This window comes from Megalops cyprinoides, chromosome 4, assembly GCF_013368585.1.
Source record: "Megalops cyprinoides isolate fMegCyp1 chromosome 4, fMegCyp1.pri, whole genome shotgun sequence".
In the NCBI taxonomy this organism is placed as follows: Eukaryota; Metazoa; Chordata; class Actinopteri; order Elopiformes; family Megalopidae; genus Megalops; species Megalops cyprinoides.
Window position 1 is genome coordinate 35,049,629 of NC_050586.1, and position 22,151 is coordinate 35,071,779.

General features: G+C 49.3%; 1 protein-coding gene across 6 annotated transcripts in view; it reads right to left on the minus strand.

The window, feature by feature from the left end:
• The window catches only part of wdfy3 (WD repeat and FYVE domain containing 3), a 78,505-nt gene that overhangs the window by 38,918 nt on the left and 17,436 nt on the right, over positions 1–22,151 (minus strand). For 5 of the 6 annotated variants that reach the window (XM_036526028.1, XM_036526023.1, XM_036526026.1 and 2 more), the window contains exons 4-17: positions 20,044–20,153; positions 17,397–17,558; positions 16,716–16,908; positions 15,648–15,834; positions 15,098–15,264; positions 12,837–13,349; positions 12,300–12,401; positions 9,947–10,140; positions 8,052–8,509; positions 5,737–5,820; positions 4,674–4,860; positions 3,905–4,119; positions 2,663–2,775; positions 996–1,233 (exon numbers count right to left, since the gene is read on the minus strand). In XM_036526028.1, the coding sequence (XP_036381921.1) occupies positions 996–1,233; positions 2,663–2,775; positions 3,905–4,119; positions 4,674–4,860; positions 5,737–5,820; positions 8,052–8,509; positions 9,947–10,140; positions 12,300–12,401; positions 12,837–13,349; positions 15,098–15,264; positions 15,648–15,834; positions 16,716–16,908; positions 17,397–17,558; positions 20,044–20,153 (2,923 nt within the window). The remainder of the gene's footprint in view (positions 1–995; positions 1,234–2,662; positions 2,776–3,904; positions 4,120–4,673; positions 4,861–5,736; positions 5,821–8,051; positions 8,510–9,946; positions 10,141–12,299; positions 12,402–12,836; positions 13,350–15,097; positions 15,265–15,647; positions 15,835–16,715; positions 16,909–17,396; positions 17,559–20,043; positions 20,154–22,151) is intronic. The other variant, XM_036526027.1, reaches the window with a different exon arrangement.

A 22,151-nucleotide genomic window follows, 5' to 3' on the forward strand; every position in this document is an offset into this window, starting at 1 on the left:
ATTGCGGTTTGCTCAAACAGCTGCCCCCTATTCACGGCCTATTAGAGCCCCGGCTCCATCTTAATAGGGAGAGGCCATTAATATTTCATGTCCGTAGACGGGGGGAGAGAACGCAAGCAAATGTTTTCCTGTTTTCGGGTGACAAAAGGAGGAGGCCGATCTGGCACAGAAGCACCCAAACACCTTGTCCTTTAATCAAAACACCTCTGTAACAAAACAGTGCGTAATAGCGGTTGGAGTAGGAAGGAAATAAGGAAGCAGAACAAAGGCACCATATATTTTTTTTTTAACCACAGCAAGGCCCTTTATGTCACACACACACACACACACACACACACACACACACGCACTCATGTCTCGGAGCTGTGTTGCTCTTATTAAATTTCACGTCACACAGACGGTGGTAGAGTCGTGAAATGATATTACAGGCAAAGCACAGCCTTCACACACATCCGTCAGCCTGCATAATAACATGCAAACCCATTAAGATGTCATTTCACTGCTTGGCAGGAATGATAATACCCTGCTTTGAGACAATGCCAGGTTTTCACAACACTATATTATATACATTAAAACACGTTCACATACATATATACACATACAAATACCATGTACTTGTGAAGACTTATTTAAGAGATCAAAACCACAGACTGTGTACAGTTAAAAGCAATATAAAAATCTATTTAGGCTATTATTTGGTCATTCCATACAGTAATTAAATCTTAAGGGCTCTCCCTTCCCCCTCTAAGAATCACGTGCCCAAAACATTATGAAATTCTTGTAAGTGGTTGAGTCTAATGAAAGCACATTTTTATATGGGTGTGTGTCAGCTTGTCTGAAATGCATGTATTATTTTAAGTGACAGATTCACAGAAAGGAAGGCCTAGGCTGCCATAAACAGGTTAACAGGCACAGAGATGTGGATTAGCTGTTTCTGAGAGGGAGGGATGGAGTGAGAGAGAGAGAGAGACAGAGAGAGAGAGATCCCGCCTCACCCAAAGCCTTCCAGAGACGTGTCGAACTCCACAAAGGCCGGGGTGACCGACGAGCCGTGCAGCCTGATGTCGTGCGGCGTCGTCATGGAGACCAGGCACTTGACGCGGGTCAGCGGCACGGTGCTGCCCTCGGGCGAGCGGACCAGGCTCCTGCTGATGCGGTACTGGCTGTTGTCCTCTGTCGTCACGGCAAAGACGCTGTCGGGCCCGAAGCCCTCGGTGGACATCGTCATGCTGTCTGCGGGGCGACGGCACCAAGGGCATTAATCAAAGCAAACAAGCCTTTTTCATGCTCCCCCAATGAATCAGCACTGACACAAGGAACCGAAGCCCCCATAGCTTTTATTTAGTGGCCTAACACAGCCCTTTGTGGCATTTTACAGCAACTGCGACTCTGACTGTGACTGTGACTTCCCACGCCGTTAAGGCTACAGGGCTTCTGACTGTGAAATTGAGTGAGACTGGAGCTCGTCCGCACGCCGCAGAGATGTGTACACTCTCCTTTTTACGACCTCTTTCCCAAACACACAGTTTGACTGTTTGCAGTGATTAAGTTTACTCTGCGCCACTTGGCAAAACAATTTACCTGAACAAACAAGGAACTGAAAGGGCCTCGCAGGAAGCGCACTTCCTGTAATCACCAGACCGACCGCCAGTTAGCGCAAGCGCGCGGAGGAGAACAAAAGCGTTTTTCACAGCCGTAAGTGTCTAAATTGCCCTCGCGAAATCAGATTTGCCGAACCCATTCAGAAGCCAAGAGTCATATTTGAAAGTCATTTTCACGGAAATTAAAACAACAGAAAAAAAGCAAACCAGCGTTTGTGTTTCAGTTAAAGATTTACAACTTGGACACTTTGGCAGGAAGGAGAATTTCCCTTGAGTCTGATACTAAACAAATGCCCTTTTAAGACATGACCTCTCCTTCTCCTGGCGAGCCTCGCCCTCACACCTCCACTAAGCCTTTTCGCCTTAGCATTCCAAATCCCATTTCTTCTACAATGCCACCAGGAGTGTGATGACAGCCGTTTCCATGTTACCGTCCCAAATCACACATACCGCATGCTACACAGCACACGCTATGCTGCATACGCTACGTGAAGTATATACATGGCTTCAGACTTGCCCAGATCTCTCACAAATGTACCTTGAATTTACATTACATTGTTGTCATTTAGCAGACGCTCTCTTCCAGAGCGACTTACAGAGGCTACAGCTTTTTGACATTTTTTTACTGAGGCAATTCTGAGTACCTTGGCCAAGGGTACAACAGAAGTGCCCAAGCAAGGAATCGAACCGCCAACTTTTCGTTTTCGAGCCCTGCTCCTTACCCGCCATGCTACACTGCTGCCCTCAGACTTCTCTCACACTTAAGCCTGGTTTAAGTGGTTTAGGAAAAAGCTGACAAAATCTGGTCTGCAACTGCTACCGTCCCTTTACAAAAGCTGAAAACGTTTTCCCTATTGTGAATGTAAATCGACCACAAAAACTCTAAGCCAATCCTGCATGGAGGGGTTTGTCGCAAGGACTAGGGGAAGCTAAAATCAGGCCACAAGAGCACTGATCCTGGGAGGGGTGCAACCGTATGCGCGTGGAAACAGCACAAACGCTCGGCAGAAACTCTCGCGTCCTTTTTTTTCCCCCAGCGCGGCGAGTGTTTTCCCCCTTACTTCGCATCTCCGCCTCGTAGCTGAGGGAGCTGGGCTTGTGGACCCGGTACTGCTTCAGCAGCTTCTTGTCCCAGGCTCCGCAGTTCAGCGGGTTCCCCAGCCGCAGGAACTCCCTGAGAAGACCGACAGCAGAACGGCTCCTTACCGTGGCAAAATCGACAGTCACAAAGATTTAAAAAAAAAACGGTCAAGCGGGTTACGATTTAACTGAGCTTGCTCATGTGGGTGTTCTGTGCAGTTTAAAGACACTAAAACTTAATCTGATTGCAAAATGTAATAACACAGATTTACCATAGTAAAATTGCGCATGTCGTATTAAATCCAGCAATGGTAATTCTAACACTGAGCCAAAAACAATCAGCTTATACAGTCACCTGACAATAGGGAATTATGATTGTTATGCTGAAGCATCACTCTTCTGTCTATGAATCCACTGAAAAAGCACTGTGTCAATCTGGATGCTGAGGGAGAAAGAAATAAGCTAAAGGGGCTTATTTTCTCTTCATAAAATGACTGACTTTGCCTGCGGAGAAAGCACCCAGCACTGATGACTAACCATGCAGAAAAAAAAAAAAGAGTCAGTCAATGCAGTTACACCGTTTTGTGCATCTCTGCAATTATTACCAAGATGATTTTAAATAAGGCTCAGTCCTGTCTACTTTTAATTGGATTTTACAACTGAGGTAGGAATTGGCTATTTAACATTTCTAATATCTGTTACAGGCTGACACAAACACAAGATACACTGAAAAAAAGCACAATATAAGGATCTTACAGTCCTCAATTTAACGCTCATTTAATCCTGCCTAGCACCACCCCACGCCCACCACATAACAGAAAAATGTAATACTGAATGTTTGATTTGTTTCATTAGCATTGTATCTGAACAGGAGTAGAATACAATTTACTGGCCTGGTAATAACTTCCTATATTCAGAATAAAAAATAACTCAACAGACAGGTAGCAACTGGAGATGTTTTGGCGCTGAAAGGAAGTCTGGTGCTGTGTCATATCAGGCCCTGGGCTGAGCTAAAAGTAATCCGCCGTTTCCCGGGGGAGAGGAACGAGTTCTGATGATGAGTCACTTTCACATTCCCAGCCCGGAAAGTAATCTAAGATCCCTGGAAGCGAAAGTAAGTCTGGTAAACAGACAGATTCCAGGTACCGAGCCCGTGCTGGTTTCGTGGATAAACCGGCAGGTGACTTAGTGTCTGGGCGAGGGTGGGACCCCCGGGGGTTTACCTGAGCACCATGGGCTGCAGCGCCTGCGAGGCCAGCCTCTCGAACATCCTCTGCAGGGGCGGGTGCAGGGGGTGGTCCTCGTCCGCCAGGGCGCTGCTGCAGCGCTGCAGCAGTCGCGAGTGCAGGCCCGACTCGCACAGGACCTGCTGGTTCCGCTCCGAGTGCACCAGCAGCTGCAGGATGTTGGCCACCGCCAGCTGCAGGTCCAGGGCATGCTGGGAACGGGGAGAAAAGGGGCGCCGTCAGTCTCGGGGTGGGGAGAACCCCTTCTTGGAGGCACTGCCACGCAAACCCGTCACCTGTGCATCACTCCTTAGTTTGTACAGTATATCTCCCTAATACTCTCATCAGTCACGTGAACAGAAATAAAAACATCCCACACAAATGGAACAGATTACAGTTTAAGAGTGCCATTACTGTTGCTATAAGTATGAAGATGCTGTAAACAAATGTATATACTGAAATACAAGGCACTGGCATCATTGCATCATTGTTGCATAGGGGACTAATTATTTGACAGCCGGAGTTATGAGTTTGCTGATCTTTCCCTTCAGTCAATTTGAATTTCCATAGCAACGTTTGCCATCGTCAGCGCCGAGCTGGAATTTCCATTAGCCCTCACAAAGCTGCACGGGAGAGATAACTGCCGAAGCGAGGTGGCTTGCCCCTCAAACGCGGGCTGTTTGTGTGCAGATCCGCCGGGGGGAGAGCGGCGGGGGTCCGCGGGGAACGAGGCCCCCCGCCTCTGCAGGCCGTGGGGGGGGCATACCTCGGGCTGAGCGTCGGAGCTGACGGAGGCCAGCAGGTCCAGCATGGCCAGGCCCGCCCCGGGATGGATGACCACAGACTCGGAGGACAGCTGGGATGGGTTCCCCTGGTGGAGCTTGGCATCTACGGTGGCTTTCGCAGGCAGCGCCGCGGACGAGGCGGAGCCATGGTAACCATGGTAGCCATGTCTGCAGGGAAGGGGGGGGGTGTGTGGTGACACAGGGCAGGTTCGGTCTCACAGGAAATGCAGCACACATTCGATTGCATACGTGGGGAGGAATGGAAGGCAACTGACGCAACAATTTCTCCAATTTCACTTCCTACTGTCTACACTGGAACTGAGTCACATGCACACCCTCAAACACATTTGTAGAGCTTGTAAGGTCAGTCAAAATTTATCTAACTGGATGCAGAGGAAGGGACTTTAAACAGCCATTTTTCATTAAAAAAAAGGCATTTCAAAGCGATTCCTAACAGCAGGAGGCCCTGTGGTGCATTCTGGGAGAAAGCAGCGGACGGGGCCTGTTCCACTGCACACCTACACTAGCTTTAGAGTAGAAGGCTGCCTTGATCTGCCTTGGCTCCGTACCCAGAGCAGACACACAAAAACCCAGGGGCCCCCCGGCGCTCTCACACACCCTGCTGTGATTCAGCGGAGCAGTGTACCCCCCCTCCCCCTCCCATTGCGGGCTCTGCCTGGACCTGTCCCTGCTTCACTCTCGCTGCTGAATGTTACGGCCGATCGTCTCTCTCCTGCCTCGCGTTCCGCCTGCTGCCCTTCAGCTCATGCAAATGCCCTGTGTGAATGTGCGCAGAGCTACCCCAAGCCGCGCTGCACTAGTCACTGAAGAGAGAAGTTTTGACGCGATGCAAATTACGGGCTAGGGCTCCAGCGGAAGGCTTCCAGCAGACATCAGCACAATGGGCAGAAGGGAAATTTGCAAGTGCGTGCTTTGTGGGCCAAGAGAGCAGCTTGCGGAGCCTACCCTGGCTGATATGTGCGAGGGAGGGAAGGAGAGGCAGAAAGGCAGAGGGAGCGGGGTGAAGACTGCAGAGAGCAGTACCTCTTCCTGGCGAGTGCCGGCGTGCCCCAGGGGGAGGGCAGGGAGGTCTCGAGCGTCAGGCAGGGAGGCACCTGCTCTGCACGGCTATGTACACACACGCGCGCACACACACACACACACACACGCACACACACGCAAGCACGAACACGCGCACACACCCGCACGCGCACACACACACGCACGCACACACACACCCGCACACGCAAACACGGACGCACACACACACACGCGCACAAACACACGGAAACAAACACACACACGCACGCAGGCACGCGCACACACACACACACACACGCGCACGCGCACACGCACACGCACACGCACACACACACACATGCACACACACACGCACGCGCACACGCACGCGCACACGCACACGCACACACACATGCACACACACACACACACGCAGCAGAGGCCAGCCAGGCAATGGCAGGGCAGGGGTGAGAGGAGAGAGAGGAGACAGGGAGGATGGCGGTTAGTCAGAGCTGAAAACCAGAGCTTTGCAGCAGAGTGCACGGTTACAAAAGAACAGCAGCAGAAGCGCATGCATGCGTCTGTCTTATACACACACACACACACACACACACACACACACACACACACACACGCGTGCATGCAACCGAGTCAACATGCAAGTCAACCAACTTATAAGAGCTGCAGGAAATTGGATGTTTGTTCCTCAAGATCAATCAAGAGTGACTTTCAATTATTCCCCTCAAGAGGAGATTACCCCCCAACCCAGCCAATTACCGGTGTTATCAGGGCCTCTTTCCAAGCCAAAGCATTCTGTGCAAACAGTCCAGGTAGCGACACAGCCAATGCTAATATAACACCAGCCTGCTTAATGACAGTCTTCCCCCTATCTCTTTATGAAGTGCCCCCATTTAGAGGCACTGCTGAACTGCCCAGTCATACTTACAAAAAAGGGTCTCCAGGTTGATGGATGTTTTCAGCAGTGAACATTAGAGAAAGGGGCGAGTTTTCGCAGCCAGGGACAGAGGTTCCTGTACCGCAGAAACTGCCGCGATAAATAACTGTGGCTCGTCGGGGATGAAAGCCTGAGTCTAATTGGTTTTTGTGTTTTTTTTTTAATGACGCCCGAGGCTGCAGACACCGCGCGGGGCGCAGCCAGTCCAGGTGGAGTCCCCGGCGTTCTGAACACAGCGAGGGCCGGCCGAACGCAGCAACCCCAGACAGGAGATCGCACGCGCACACACAGACACACGCGCACGGTCGCGCGCAAGTCAAGCATGCCATAAAAGACCCGACAGACAGAGGACGGCGGGAGGGAGAGGGAACTTTTTTTTTTCCAAAGAAAAGCACCTTCATTTTAAATCAAATCCACCTCGAGGCATTTAACAGAACAATCCAAAGGGGCAGCTAATGAATCTGACGGTCTAAAACAGCGAAGTTCAAGTTACTCCTTACGATCATCACTTGACAAGGGAAACTAGCTCTAACTTCAACTTTAGATCTTAAGTGCCCGGAATCATCTGACAAGTACTATCTATGATACGTTCACATTTAACAATTATTAAATTAGTCTGCTGGCCAGCTATGACACAGAAGATGTCTACAATGTAGACAGATAGGTCACTGTCAGATGACTTTCATTTTCCTGATTCCCGTCTAACTGTTTCAGAGGACGAGCTCCGCGGTAATAAAGGGAACTAGCAGCATGTGGGGGCCCTTGTTTTCACTGGCAAACAACAGTAGTTTGACAAAGCGCACAAAACACATGACTGCACAGTGTGGGGTAAGCGCGATAAAACTGTCTTCCGGCTCCAGCAGCTTACTCTCTAACCACACAAACCAAATCCCTAAAAAAAAAAAAACAAAAAAAAACCTCAAGAGAAATCATAAATGTTGTTAAATTTATTCCCGTACTTGAAATGAGATGACAGGTGCCCGCCCTTGTGCAATAAACCCCAAGGGTATGAAAGTAAACAACAAACCGAACTCTCGGCAGATGATAATGCGGAGTCTTTTATGAGCCGGAACACGTCACGCAGCCCCGGTCACCGGCAGTCTTCCCTTTGTTGGCATACCGGCTCTGATTGCGTTACGCTCCACAAAACCGACCCTTACCTCATCCCTCCGCCGAAACAGGCGCGCAACCGATTTAATGGAAACGAATAAAACACACAGACAAGCCAATATTCAAGGGAGGGATCTTAACAAAGGATCCAGACGCCGGTTAAAAGGATCACCTCGTTGCTCGAGATCCTTTGAACTCAGGTCTTTTTCCCGGTGGGGAGGGTCTGACCAGTGTTGTCGCTGATCAACACCGAGGCCCGGGGGGGGGCGCTTACCTGTCGAAGGAGTCAGTGGCCATCTTGTACAGGTAGATGAAGAGCTTGCTGCAGTGCCTGAGGCGGGGGCAGACGCTGTCGGCGGCCAGCGGCTCGTCCTCCAGCAGCCGCTGGAAGGGCTGGGCGTTGGAGGGCAGCGCCCCGGCCGGCGCCACCTTCTTGGAGTCGGAGAAGCAGCCGAGCAGCCGCACGGCGTCGGCCAGCTTCTCGTACTGGATCTCGGTGCGGAAGAAGTGGGAGTTGGCGGGCTCGTAGCGCATGGCCGCCGTCAGCGTGCTGAAGACGGCGTGCAGCAGCTCGAACACCTGGTTCTGGTTCACCTTCTCCCAGCCGTTCCGGGGCGGCGAGCAGAGGGACGTCTCCATGGCCACCAGCAGGGAGGTGATGTAGACGAAGCCGCCCACCTTGCGGAAGACGGTCCGGGTGCGGTGGCTCTCCCGCAGCACCGCCAGGAGAGCCTGCAGCGGGGGGAGGGGGGGGTTCCATGGGGCAGAGATCAAAGGGGGCTGCATTAGGTGGCGGGGGAAAGTCAGCACAACAAGGCAGCCTCCCACCACAGGGCTAAGCATGGGCAGCCGTGAAGCTACCAGCCGACTCCAACTTGCCAGACCTGTGGCATCTAACATCCCAAATGCAGAGACTGCTTTTTGGCCACATATTGGTCAAGTATGTGTAACAAGTCAATGTACAGTTTCTAAACATCAAGATCATGTGCTTGACATGACGTCCAAGTGTATGTAAGAAAACCTAGTGCCATTAAAAAGTGATTCTACAAGACAGTGAAACAGTTTTTTTTTTCAACAAGAAAGCATTCAGTTGGACATAACACATATTTCTCAATTGACTTTTAAGGCCCACTGACTTTGCAGCTTGACAATTAAGCGATTTATGTACATCTGTTATTTTAGAGTTTTAATTGGATACAGACATAACTCCAAACTACAGAAACTTTTAAGAACTCTATATGCACGTCATAGGAGGCAAATATGTTGATCGGTGGTCTCATCAAGACTAAAGCATGCAGACTGTGAGGTGTATGAAGGATATAGGATTAGTTCAGAAAGTCACCCAGAACTACCAATTACACTTTCCCATCCACAACATACACATAAGCCAAACACAAAGCTAATTTGCATATGTCTTCTAGTAATGAGGGCACACTGCATCATGCGTGTGTGTGCAACACTGCCTGGGAGACCTAACCAGTACAAAATAACATCAACAAAACAAAACTTTATCTTTTTGTTTGAGCAGCTTTTGAAAATTTCCATTTCATTGAGCTAATGAATTCCATTTGCATGAGAATTCTTTTAAAGTCTGCGATTCAAAATTCAGAATAACCAGAGGAGAAAAGCAGACAACGGATAATGAATTCAAAATGCACTAACACAGACTTTTTGAAGCCAGGGTGATTGTGTGTGTGTGTGTGTGTGGGTGGGTGTGTGTGTATAGAACACAAAAAAATCTAATAAAATATCAAGTTAAATGTTAATTTGTTTTGAGTTCTCATCACTAAGTATGAAATTACCTGGATTTGCTACATTTTAAAATATGTGCACTATCAATGTTTACCTTAATGGAAAAGTATGACTTCAGCTTTTGCATTTCCAAATTCTGCACTGATTAAACACACAGATATCTAGGCAAAGCCCCAGCTCCACAAATTAAAACCACAACGTGAATGGTAACTGTGTGAATGGTCTCTTAGTCATTGTGCGAAAGGTGATTCGTGCAGGCGTAAAGAGGACAGGTGATCGGTGCAGATGTGTACAGAGGTGTGCATAGGTAATTGGTGGAGGTCTATAGAGGACAGTGATTAGTGCAGGTGTGTACAGAGGACAGGTGATTGGTTCAGGTGTGTACACAGGCAGGTGATTGGTGCAGGTATCTCTCACCCTGAGGATGTCGGTTTTGAGCTGCAGCTCCGTCGGGGGTGCAGAATGCATGAGTCCCAGCAGAGTCCCCATGTCATCGTCCCCGCTCGGGGACAGCACCAGCTGCTGGATGATCATCAACGCGTGCTCGCGACACTGACGGTACTTCACAATGTTGTGGACACACCTGGCGCCTCCGAACTCCCGGAAAAGACCTGAGAAAGAGAGAGACAGAGAGAGAGAGAGAGACGGAGGAAGGGAAACGGAAGGGAAACAGGAAAGAGAGATAAACATAAACAGAGACAGAGGTTAGACAGAAAGGCAGCAGAGTCGCTCAGCTGAAACAGTGTCATTTACAGACTGCAGGGCCCCGTCTGTAGATGTGAGGTGAAATACCCAGTCAGAAACCTCACTCCAAAAGAGCACCATTTCTGACTGACTGACTGGATGCTGCTGAAGGCTACGCAGAGCAAATCAGGTCTACTTCTAGCCCCTCATCAACTCGGCACATATTGGTTTTGTAACTGCTAAGGGAATGCACAAAATACGTTATTTGTTTTTACACGGAGCAGCAGGCTCCAAGGCAGAAGTCAAAAATAGTCATCATTTACAAAACAAACGGCTGTAACTGTGTGTAACACAACTGCAGGAAGCAGGCAGGCACAAAACTCATGACAGCAGTCTTTGCAAATAGCTCTACGTTAAACGTTCCAGCATAATAGCTGCTGCTTAAAGCCAGTTATTTTTGACGATATGCTATTCCATTAGCCGCGGAAGCTTTAGCCCACCTTGGAGGCAGACTGCTTCGGGGACTTCCCCGCAGAATTTGACTTCCAGACACCTCCAGCCCATCTGCACCACAATGCCACTCAGACGGCATGAATACAACTGAGGATTAACCCCCGAAAGGTCAGATCTGCGGGCCGTTTAACCCCCCCGAAAAGCGAAAAAAGAACTAATACCCGGAGATGTTTAATTCACGAGCCTTTAAACAGATTCTGTGGGCGTGCGGGCGCCGGGTTTCCCCACTCTGCATACGTTCTCTGCATCTTGACTGCATCACCTATCTCAAAGGTCAAATATGTAACGCAGCTGGGCGGGCCCTTTCACCATTCGCACCGAGAGGGGCTGCGAGCGTCAGTGCTGCTGAGCTGGTAGCGAAGGATCCGCTCCAACGCAAGCGTGTCAAAGCGATAAATTATCAACGGGAATATTCCAGGCGGAGTACATAAAAGAGCAGGCACAGACAAAGAACCATGCTCAAAATCTGCCGGAAAGACAAAACGCATCGGCAAAACTCCAAAGGCAAAGACTGACGGACACGTTCTTTTTGGCTTTATTAAGATAAAGGAGAAGCAGCCTTTAATCTGTATATTTATTTAAGTCTCTAGTTTTGACTTAAGCCTATTTTCAAAAGTTTAAGGACAATCAGTGCGCTAATATGTAAGATAAATACGAAGTTCACTTGCCTGACAAATATTGGCGTGCTCAGTATGTTGATCTTGTTATTGATTATCTTTAATACTTTTATTTATACACACAACAGCGCCGAAATGATCGTTCAATCCAGGCCAGCAGTCCTTTATCCTCCTTAATGGCTGTCAGCAAAAGCGTTTATCTTTCTACAAGCAGCACTGATTCAGCAATATTCAAACCGGCACCATTTACATCCAGGTTTAGAGGCAGCGACGGGCGCTAATCTGCCGAGCCGCGGCGCAGGCTGAGGGCGACTTTGTTGTGAGTTTTAGCGGCGCTGGGAGAGAGACGCAGACAGAGGGGGAGGCGGGAACGCTTGTTTACCGCTGTACCGCCACACATCCTGCTCCGCGCTGCGGGACCGGGGATGATTGAAAGTGACAGTGTAAATGAAAGCACTGTGTCCGCCCCGATCCCTAGTGAATGGCCCGCCCCTCCTCCTCCCCCGTCTTCTCCCCAAAGAACCCAGCGGTTTCGGGCCAGCTTGGCCCCGGCCCAAGGAACGGGGCAGAGGGGTGGGGGTGGGGGGTAACAAAAAGGCGGCAGTGGCCCGTTTGCTGGTGCCGGTGCTGTTGCTGCGCAGTAGAAGCCGCTGTTTGCGCAACCTCTGCCCGATGAGTCCATTGTCACACGAGGAGAGGGGCCTCTACCCCCCACGTCCCCAATTTCCTCCTGAATAAGAGATCCATCTCTATCACCGGGACAAAGCACCACGGGCGTGACATCAGATGTCAGCGGATTACGCCTGAATGAGGCCCGGGGGGGTATTAAGGATTCCGGCTGGATTAAGGTCTGTTTTAATCCCGGACGGGGATCCGCGCAAAGAGAATTTTGAGGAATCATGAGGACTGAGGTGACCCCAGTGTCTCTGGTATCGTGGCGGGGGGGGGGCACGCACCTGCATTGGTGTTGGACCCCTGGAGCAGAACCGTTAGGGTCTCCATCACCAGCCAGGCCAGCTGTTTCTGCTCTTCCGCCACACTGTTGTTCTTGGACCCACCTGAAAGAGAGGAGAAGATTTAAAACACCAGCGCACCATCGATCGCTGAGCAAGCCCTTGGAAGTCCTTGGCCCTCTTTGAGCCTGTTATTAACTCTGTTAATCACCATCACTTCCACTATCTACGTAGGCATCTGTGATCAATCAATCAAATCAGTAAAAACTGCAGATTCTACCCCATTCTAGACAAAAACATGTAGTGTTTGATGTGCTTTCCATCAAAATGCCAACATGGTGATTTAGCACAATACATCTGTAATGGTAATTGACCACTCAGTCTGTCGACTGTTATGAGATAAACACTCATTGAAAGCTAATCTCAGTTTCTAGAGACATTTATTTATCTCAGTCCTAACTGCATAAAGATAAGCACTGTTTCAAAAACACAACAACAATGGCGGGAAGCTGCCAAGGGCGAGGGGAGGGGACACGGAACCTTCTGGGATCTCTCCGCGCCCGGCGAGCCGCCCCTCCTCGGCGCCCTGCTCGTTGTGGGCCTGGGCGGGGTCCTTCATCAGGGCGGCGTACTTGTGCAGCAGGTTGACCAGCACCTCCAGCAGGCCCACCTCGCGGAAGACGTCGCTGAAGACGGGGTCGTGGCGGCCGAACTTGAGTAGGGTGCGCGTGGCCGTGATGCTGCACTGGTAGGAGGTGCTGGCCTTCAGCAGCACGCTCACGCTGAACAGCTCCTTGCACGGCACGTAGTTCAGGCTGAACACCACGAACTCCAGCAGCTCGAAGTACTTGGCCTGCACCTCGGGCAGCTTGGCGATCTTCTCGCCGAACTGGGACAGCGTGTGCTGGGACTCCAGGATGAAGTAGTTGGCGTTGTCGGCCATGTAGATGTTGCCGATGGCGTCCAGGATTGTACGGGTGAGGCGGCTGCTCTTGGCTTTCAGGAAGGCGTTCTGGAGCACGGAGAAGGCCTGGACGTTCCTCACCGTGTGCCCTGGGGACGACAGCGAGCACGTGTTTCAAAACGAGCTTCCCGAATTGAAAAACCATGAGGCAAGGCAAAAATCGAAAGCGCCGCTTGGGATTTGAACCCGCAATCCTGCTGTGACAGGATCGTAACCTAAATCACACCCACACACACACAAGCGCCTGGGCAGAGACACAAAACACTGGCTTTGAGAACAAATAAGGTCCAGCGGGGCGCAGCCTTACGAAACAACAGAAACCCACAAGTCATCAATCAAACTGTTTTTTTCATTACGAAAACAGCCATGCCGAACAACCATTCTGCGGGTGAATGAATCCATCATCACAGACGTAGGGTAAACGTCCAGGCACTGATGAGCTTATTAGCCACGACACAGTCACGCTTGGCTGTGCGTTTTGCGGCTTTCGCGTTGGCTTCCCACGACGCGAGGAACTCCCAATGTGACGGGCTGTGGTAAAGCTGACTAATCTAACGCCTGCAGATGCAAATCTCCCCGCCGCAGCCCTTTAGCTGCAGGGCTTCCCTTTATGACCGCAACACAGGCAACACGGACACCTCTCCCGACTCAGACAAAGCAATCTGCGCCACATCAAACCGAACAGCCATTTCCTCTTAATTAAACTCCTGCCTTCTTCAATCCTCGGGAGGACGCTGTGCATTTCCATCCGTCCTTTGATAAGAAAAGCAATCTATTCGCAGACACCAAGGTGGGCTGGGTTCAACTAACTTGCTCGGTGAGGACTTAGGGTCATTCAGAAGGAGCCATTAGATAAGGCAGCTGTGGCTGAGAGAGTGGATAACAAGTGGGCAATTCTGAAGCCAGCATGAAGGCGACCAAAGCAGCCGCTAAAACTGCTGTGACTTCTCAGATACAGTTCCTCGGGTCAACTTTTACAAAGCAAACACACCACTACACATTAGGACACAAAGGAGAAAAGTTTATAAATTGGGTCAATGCTTAATATAATTGTTCAGTGCAAGAAGCTTTGGCAAAAAAAAAAGAATTTAGACTGTTTACAGACGTAACTCACCTTCGGAGTTCAAAGACTTTTTTTTGTTTACTTTCGTTCTAATAAAAGTGACTACGCCCCGTCGTAATGGATGTCAAAACATAAGAGCATTTTTGGAAATTCAATAAAAGTTCCTCTGAGATGAAACAAATAAAAGGGACATATCTCTGTGCACAGCCCTGGAACTGACAGAAAAAGTGACAGAATTCCCTGAAAGTTTATTAAACCCGTTATGAAATATTTATTTGGCTTCAGAGAAAAAAATGAAACCCACTGCCGCACGAATTAGCTTCTAAGAACATTATGTCCATATTTCCAGGAAGTCGTCTTTGGTCAGCCCATCTGCTGCGTAGCCAGCTGAAACTAATAATGAGCATAATAAATGTGGCACAGGACAGCGTGCTGTATCAAAGCAATGCCCCTATGTTCCAGATGAAGCCATGAGACAGCAATTATTCTTCAGCTCATAAACAGATCGACTGTGAGACACTGTCTCCATTTGCGCTTGTTGGGTGCTCACCAGCTCTTCGCGAAGAAGTTTAGCTAGTGCTTTTGATGCCAAATGAGAATTCCTTTGAGAGTTCAGTCTACACTTAAGCTCTTTACCATGGAGAAACTAGTTTTGACTTTATTATGCTAGGCCAACATCTGTCTTTTCCCTATTTGATGGGAACCTGTTTGCAAACGTGGCTGGACGCGACAGACGGGGCAATGCCGAAAGATGCGGCGTCCAATGGGACTGACCGTTTCCGGATGGCTGTGGGACCACAAAGCCGGGCAGGAGAAAGGGCGCTCCCGTGGTGAGCCCGCCCGGCTTCAGATCGCTCACGCCGTACGTGGTCAGAGACGTCACCAGGTTCACTAGGTCCTTCAGGGCGTCTTTGGCGTCATCCTCTTTGGACTGCTCTAACCTAAAAAAAAACACCAATGTGAGATTACTCCTTATTAAGCTTTCAGGGGAACATTTGCTTCAAAGCTCTATACGGCTGACTATTACCTATTTTCAGGTAGACAAGGATGTTAACCTGGAGGTAATATAGACCTTGACTGAAAATACATACAGTGCACACATAGATTATTTTATACTCACTGTATCCAGTCAGACAGACAGACAGACAAGCAGACACAAACACACACACACACACATGTCTACAATGTAGGCAAGACACAAGACCAAACTCTGTCTATCTGCCAACTTGACTCCACAAATCAAGACACCTTAAAGCCCAAGTGCTGGCTTGCTCCTGACAGATGGGCATTTCTGATCGTTGAATCGCTAAATAAAGAGCCGTACCTGAGCACCAGGTCGCAGAGGAAGGTGTACCCCTGGCACATGCGGAAGTCGTCCAGCAGCGTCTGGGACACGTCGCTGGAGTCCTTCAGGAAGCAGGACAGTCCCGCGAACATCTCCACGATCTCCAGGGGTGAGAGGTCATCTGACTGCTGCATGTTCTGGACGCACGTCGACAAGCACTCTTTCTCTGGGGAAATAACGCACGCAACAACACGTTACATTTCTCACACCGCGCACCAAAACAGTCCTATAGTGGAAAAAGGCATGTACCACAGCACATTATATTACAAAAGCAGCTCCCCAAGGCACCTGCAGTAATTGACAGCTTGTACTATAGAGCCGTATAATGTAAAGATAACTCCCTAAGGAAGCTGTAGGAAGCAATAACATGTACTGCAGGCCATTCTATTATGGTAGGAAGAGCTGATTTGTTAAAATGGAAACAATAGACCAAAGTGGCTACAATACGTGCTTCAGCCTAAGACAGCTCGTCCACCGAGGAAGGCAAATAAGAGGTGGTCTCAGGAGACTGAAATCAAGTCTCACTGAAATGGTCGCACTGCCAAGGGCTTTATCACCTGCGCTTTCCTCAGCAACTCCCAACAATGCTGTATTTTGCCCTACGCACACCTTCACTTCATTCGGTTCATTCCACAATGCTCTGCTTGAAGCCTCTCCACCAGAAGCCTCAGACAGACTAACCCTATCAAAACTCAATTCTTATATCACTGACTGCTCACCATTAGGTCACAGATGGCTTCAGAGGTGAATACCACGCAACAACTTTGTTGGTGTGTAGAATTATGGTTGGATCAACCAATCAAATTAATCATATCACACAGGAATCCAATGGGAAAAGTCCATGCACTTTCATTTGAATATATTCCTATTTCTGCCTAATGCAGCGTAACCACGCCCTGGCCACATCCAAAGCTCCAAAGCCAGGTAGTGAGCTGTACCTGGAGAGACCCTTTCATCCACACCTCACCTACACTTAGCTGTAAGTTAACAGGTATTTAAGCGCCCCTGAACGCATGCCGGTGGGAGGAGGCCGCTGGGCACACGCACCGTGGATGTACTTGACCACGTTGACGCTCAGGCCGTGTCGGGAGATGGTGGTCAGCACCTCCCCGGCGCTCTTCCTCCAGGGCAGGTTGTGCGGGGGACACCAGGAGGTGATGGCGCTGAACAGCAGCTGCAGGTCGTCCTTCTGGGCCAGCTCCTCCGCCGGGGACACGTAGCAGCACAGCTTCACCAGGATCTGACGCCGGATTGAAGGTGGGGACACGTCACACGCGGCTACGCCCCCATCCCGCAAGCTGCCGAACTTAAGGCCCTCCAACCGTTCAGAGTATTGACAATGCACTTTACTGGAGCGTGAGCTGAAGGCAAACATGCATGGTTCTCCCAGGATTTGAAATCGAGTTTCATCTCTGGCATGATGAAGGCAATATGCCTATGTGCTGTCATAGACTTTAACACACATCAATACTTGCTAAATAAGATACAGATCCAAGGGCCCTGTTAACTCCTACATAAATTTTATATACAATAAAAAAAAATATACACACATACATATACATATATACTGTAAATATATACTAACTACGCTTACATAAGCAAGCTGCTCCATTATGCTGAGCTGCACAGTAGGTGCCACATGGAGCTGCCACCTCCCTCAAGCTCCCTGTGGTTCACCCGCACTGACGCAGAGTTTGCGGTCCGTGGGTCACGCGACCGCGGTCTCACCTGTACAAAGACCTTCTGCAGCAGGGCGCGGCGTTCAGCCAGGGACAGCTCCGTCTGCGCGGCCCCGGGAGGCTCGGACATGTGCGGCAGGTCGAAGAACAGGTACAGACACTTCACCAGCGTGGAGGGCACCGACATCGTCGTCATGCAGTCCACCGTTTTCTGCACAAGACGGCACATCAAAGAGGGGATTTTCACAACAGGACCCAGAGCAGTATGCTAACATTTGACTGCAGTAAGTCCTACAAGAGTGGTACGGAAAGTAAAGTGCTATTTATGTATATTACATTTACGGGAATAAATATATAAGCATACATAGACATACACACTATATATAGATAAATTCACGCTATATATATATCATGTATGTACAGTATATATACGTAGAGGCTTTACATATATACCCACATGCACATATACACACTCACATGTACTGTTAATCATTGCTTTTTACCTTTTCCTATGGTATGAGTAAACAATAAACCCTTGGAATCCCTTGCCATAAATAGTCTTTAACTTTCTTCGCAACAGTCACAACTTAGTTTTATAAAGGCTAAAATCATGAATTGTGCCGCTTGTAGCTTTATTTTTTCGAGGATGACTGATTCTGCGTGCAGACAGTCTCCTCCGGTACCGGGGAGGGAGGGCTTATTTGCACACTGCCTATCATCCCCAACGCAAACCGCTCTCTGAGGGAAAATGAACAGATGTTACACTCTTGTAGCGGCAGGGTCGCGGGTGTGCGCGAAAGCCGAGCGCGACCTGCAGGAAGATTAGGCGCGTCTGAACGAGCGCGTCATCCGCCCCGCTGACGGGCTGCGACCGGAGGCGGGAAACTGAAACGCGACCGGTTCGGTGCCCGTTCGTGCGGACGAACCGCGCGCCTCTCTCGGCGGCGTTTCGCCTCGGCGCTCTTATTCTCCTCGGAGAAGCCCAAAGACTGGCGCTCCTGATTCTCTCATGGCGCGTCAACACCGATAGCGCGTCTGCTTGTCTGAACAGCGACAGCGGTTATGAACGCAACGGCGCCGAAGTGCAGCTGTGATTCACAGCTGACACAGTGCAGTGCTTTCAGTTTAACGTTAGCTTTTCAGCCTGTCAAAGAATGAGACAATCGGCAACAAGTACTGTTGACAGTGAGCTAATTACCTTTAAATGTGTGCTGAACACAAATCACTATGAGCTGTATAGGACATAATAACAACCGCGAATTGTGACATATCTCTGTACGTCCTAATTATCTCGTAATATATAACTGGACTGCAGAATTAATCACAATATGTATGTTGTTTCTTCTACTTGAGTCTATCAATCAATGCAGAGGTACGGCTACATGTGTCACAAACATATGTTCCATTCTCTCTCAAGGTTAGGTGACAATGTGTGCCAGTATGGTGCCGTTGAGGCAGTAAATCCACTGTTTCTGGCGGGAGACAGCTGGTCCTCCGGGGGTTAACCGCTACAGAAAGACTGAATAATAACGCGGCTAAACCATCCGGGTTGGGTGGAGAGGTCAAGGTTATTTCTCCCTTCTCAGCGGGAAACCGCACAATTATAGTGTCAGACGGAAAGAAATTACACCTGACTCGCGGTCAGGAGCGAAAAGGCCTTTTCATTATCTGCAACGGGACAGCTCTGAGCGGAGAGGGAGAGGGGGAGAGAAAGAAATTGTCCGTGAGGATGAATTGAGTGTGAATGGCAACCCCCCCCTTTCCTCTCCTTCCCCCCCTACCCCCCACCATGAAGGGCGCCCTTTAAGAGCGCAGACACTGGGCTCCGCTGTTCCGCTGACGTTACCCAGCCTGTGCATGCCAGGACGGCCTTTGTCTGTGGCTCAAGGCTGGGAATACAAATACCCAGCCGGACGCTCACGCAAAAACGGATGACAAAGCGGAGGAATAGGCGATTCGAGTGAAGGGAAACAAAGAGAACAGTCGCATCTTTAACAGTATGTTCTACCATTCACACACATTCAGATGGAAACAGTTTCGCTTTGGCTGCAGAGGAGTTTGAGGGACGACTGCTCTGAAGAGTGCCGGTCTGAGGGACACAGTGGCCGTGGCGTCAGCGGCGCCTCACGCAGGAAGCATAAGCTTAGTAATTGGCCAGAACTTGCACTCGGGGAGGTTTGGCCACGCCCCTGGGGAGGCTGTGTCCAAATAAGCAGGAAACTGAACTCTGACTGGGGGGGGGGGGGGGGGGTAAACAGGGAAGAGAGCCGACCATGGATTATGAACAAAGCAGCCGGAGGGACAAGGGCGCAAAAGGGTGAATTACTGACCGCTAGTCAAGCTGCACAGAAAGCCTCCGGAGACTGCGCTGCTGTTTAGAACCACACCACCACCACTACCACTCATACCCCCAAAATCAGAAATGAAGAAAGGCACTCAAAGTGACACTAACAGCCCTGCACACACAACAACGATATATAATTCATTTAAAAAATCAAAAACTTCTGTTTCAATCTGTCTAACTGCAAATGCTTCCAGACTAGAATAGGAAAATACTCAATAAAATTCAAATACATTTTTCAGGATGAAAATATCACAACACAGGCTACTTGAAATGGTTACACATATTTTTCTGTGTAAAATCGTTTGCCTATGCCATTCCCCCATGGCCCCCCAGACACCTCCCCCACACTGACCTGTCCTGATGAGGCCAGCAGGTTGATGGTGGTCAGCAGCATCCAGCCCCGGCTGGTCTCCTCGCTCTGGTTCACCTCCAGGAACTGGACGATGGCCCGGCTGGCTGCCTCTGTGGACCGACAGCACGCTGACATTATCGTCCCGTGTTAAAATGTGTCACCGTGGACCAGAGGATGCTGGGATACATTCACCTACAGCAGCACCCCCCCCCCCCTCCCCCCCGCCCCCCAAGGTGTAAGCAGGTTCATCTGTGTGCATTACGAGTGAATTATCCATGCTGAGGTCACCCTTCAGTTAGTCTGGCATTTTGATCTCCTGGCAGAGTGGCTCACATGACGTAAGGAAGCTCGGCGAATGCCCTTCAGCCACACGTGTAGATGACTGTGCCATGCTATTCACCGCCTGGAATTGATATAGGCTGACATCACCGCAGGAGCCAGGAGGAATCATTTTTTTAAGGCGTAACAATTCAGAATTAAATCACTTTCCAAAAGCAGTTATACTTACGTATGGAGGTGAAAGAAAGGACATAAAAGGCTTCTAAATAGTGAGCGGGTTTTATGGCTTTCAAAGAGGCAGAAAAGGAAAGATGTTCCAGGCGGACTATGGCAGATGTTGGAAATCCCTGGAGCTCGTATGGGGGAAGTGTTTTGTTGCAGAGGACCTGAGATTTGATCACTAAATCAATGCTTTATCCTCTGCAAAACAAGTCACATGACACCTGTGGAGAGAACACTGCACTACGGAGAGCCAGAATAGGCTCCATCTGCGAGACTCGAGAGCTTTGGCCCCCTGTTTGATTACCCGGAATGCTGAAAGAATCGGTAAATCTCCAGCCAAGCACAGCAGAACTGGCATGGGCACACCGGGGAAAAGCACTATATTTGGCACAAATAATTATCTCTGGAAAGAAAAAAATCTCAGCCATTACAGCCTAATCGTGGTTGGGTGACTCTGAATCCTATTACTTTGATTTGTCTGCCCAGCTCAAGAGAACTGTTTCTTACAGTGCTGAAATGGACCCTCATAGAGCTGCGCAGAGCACCTCACCACAATAATACTCCTGTACCATGAATGAATACACTAGCCTTGCCCATCTAACTGCAATGTGCATTTAAAGGGATTTGTTTTACCTTACTTTCATAGCGTATCTAATTATTTTCAGTAACTGGCAAATACAAAATGCTTTGTAAGAAAAGGATTAAAAACACATAACTCTTGTTATTTAAAAATTAACAACAGAGCACACATCTGTTACGCCTAATTTGGGGCAATTTCCATTTTTAAGTGTTCGCTTGTTTGCAACACACCTTATAGAGTGTGATCTATAGCAGTACAAAGGCTTATATAGTGTTCTTCTCTTTGCTACAATACTTCAGCAGCTTAACTAATTGATATAACAGGCACAGCACACTGGGAATGAAGTGAGCTTTGATGTTTTCTAACAGCTGCTCGTATTCACAAAGGGACACCTCACCCATTCTGTCAGTTCTTTTCTTTCACAGACAACACTGGTAAACGACACTCAAGCCGGTTTAATCATCCCGCTTAGTAAATCTGCGGAATCAAGTTATCCGCATTACCGTTTGTTTTGATGGGGCTTAAACAGAGACACTGCAGAGTACTGTCCAAAGATTTAGTGTACCAGACTGGCGAAAGGGAAAGACACGAAGAGAGAACGAGGTGGAAGTGCAAGAGAACCTCAGAGCAACGTGAAGCAGATGGAAACGATTTGACCTTCCCGCAGCAGAAAACACGAGGCAGACAGGGCAGATGCTCCAAAGGTCGTGTTTTTGTCCTTTCGGAAAGGAGGACGGCGGGGTCGCCGCAGGACAGCACGAGAGAAGCACAGATTCACAGAGCCCCCCTTCTAAAATAAGGTCCTGACAGAGCAATGGTCCCCTCTGCATTTAGGAGCATTCATTCACTCGTGGCCAAAGGTCTTTGCAAATTTTCACCCAAACAAGATCGGAGGGAGGATCGGGGGAAGCAGGAATGAAGCAAGTTGACGTTTCGGTGTTATTGCCTCAGACAAATTGCTCTGCTCAGGCGGCCGCTGGATTCAGCAAGGTGGAGGACGCGATCAAAGTCAGTGAACCAAGGTGAC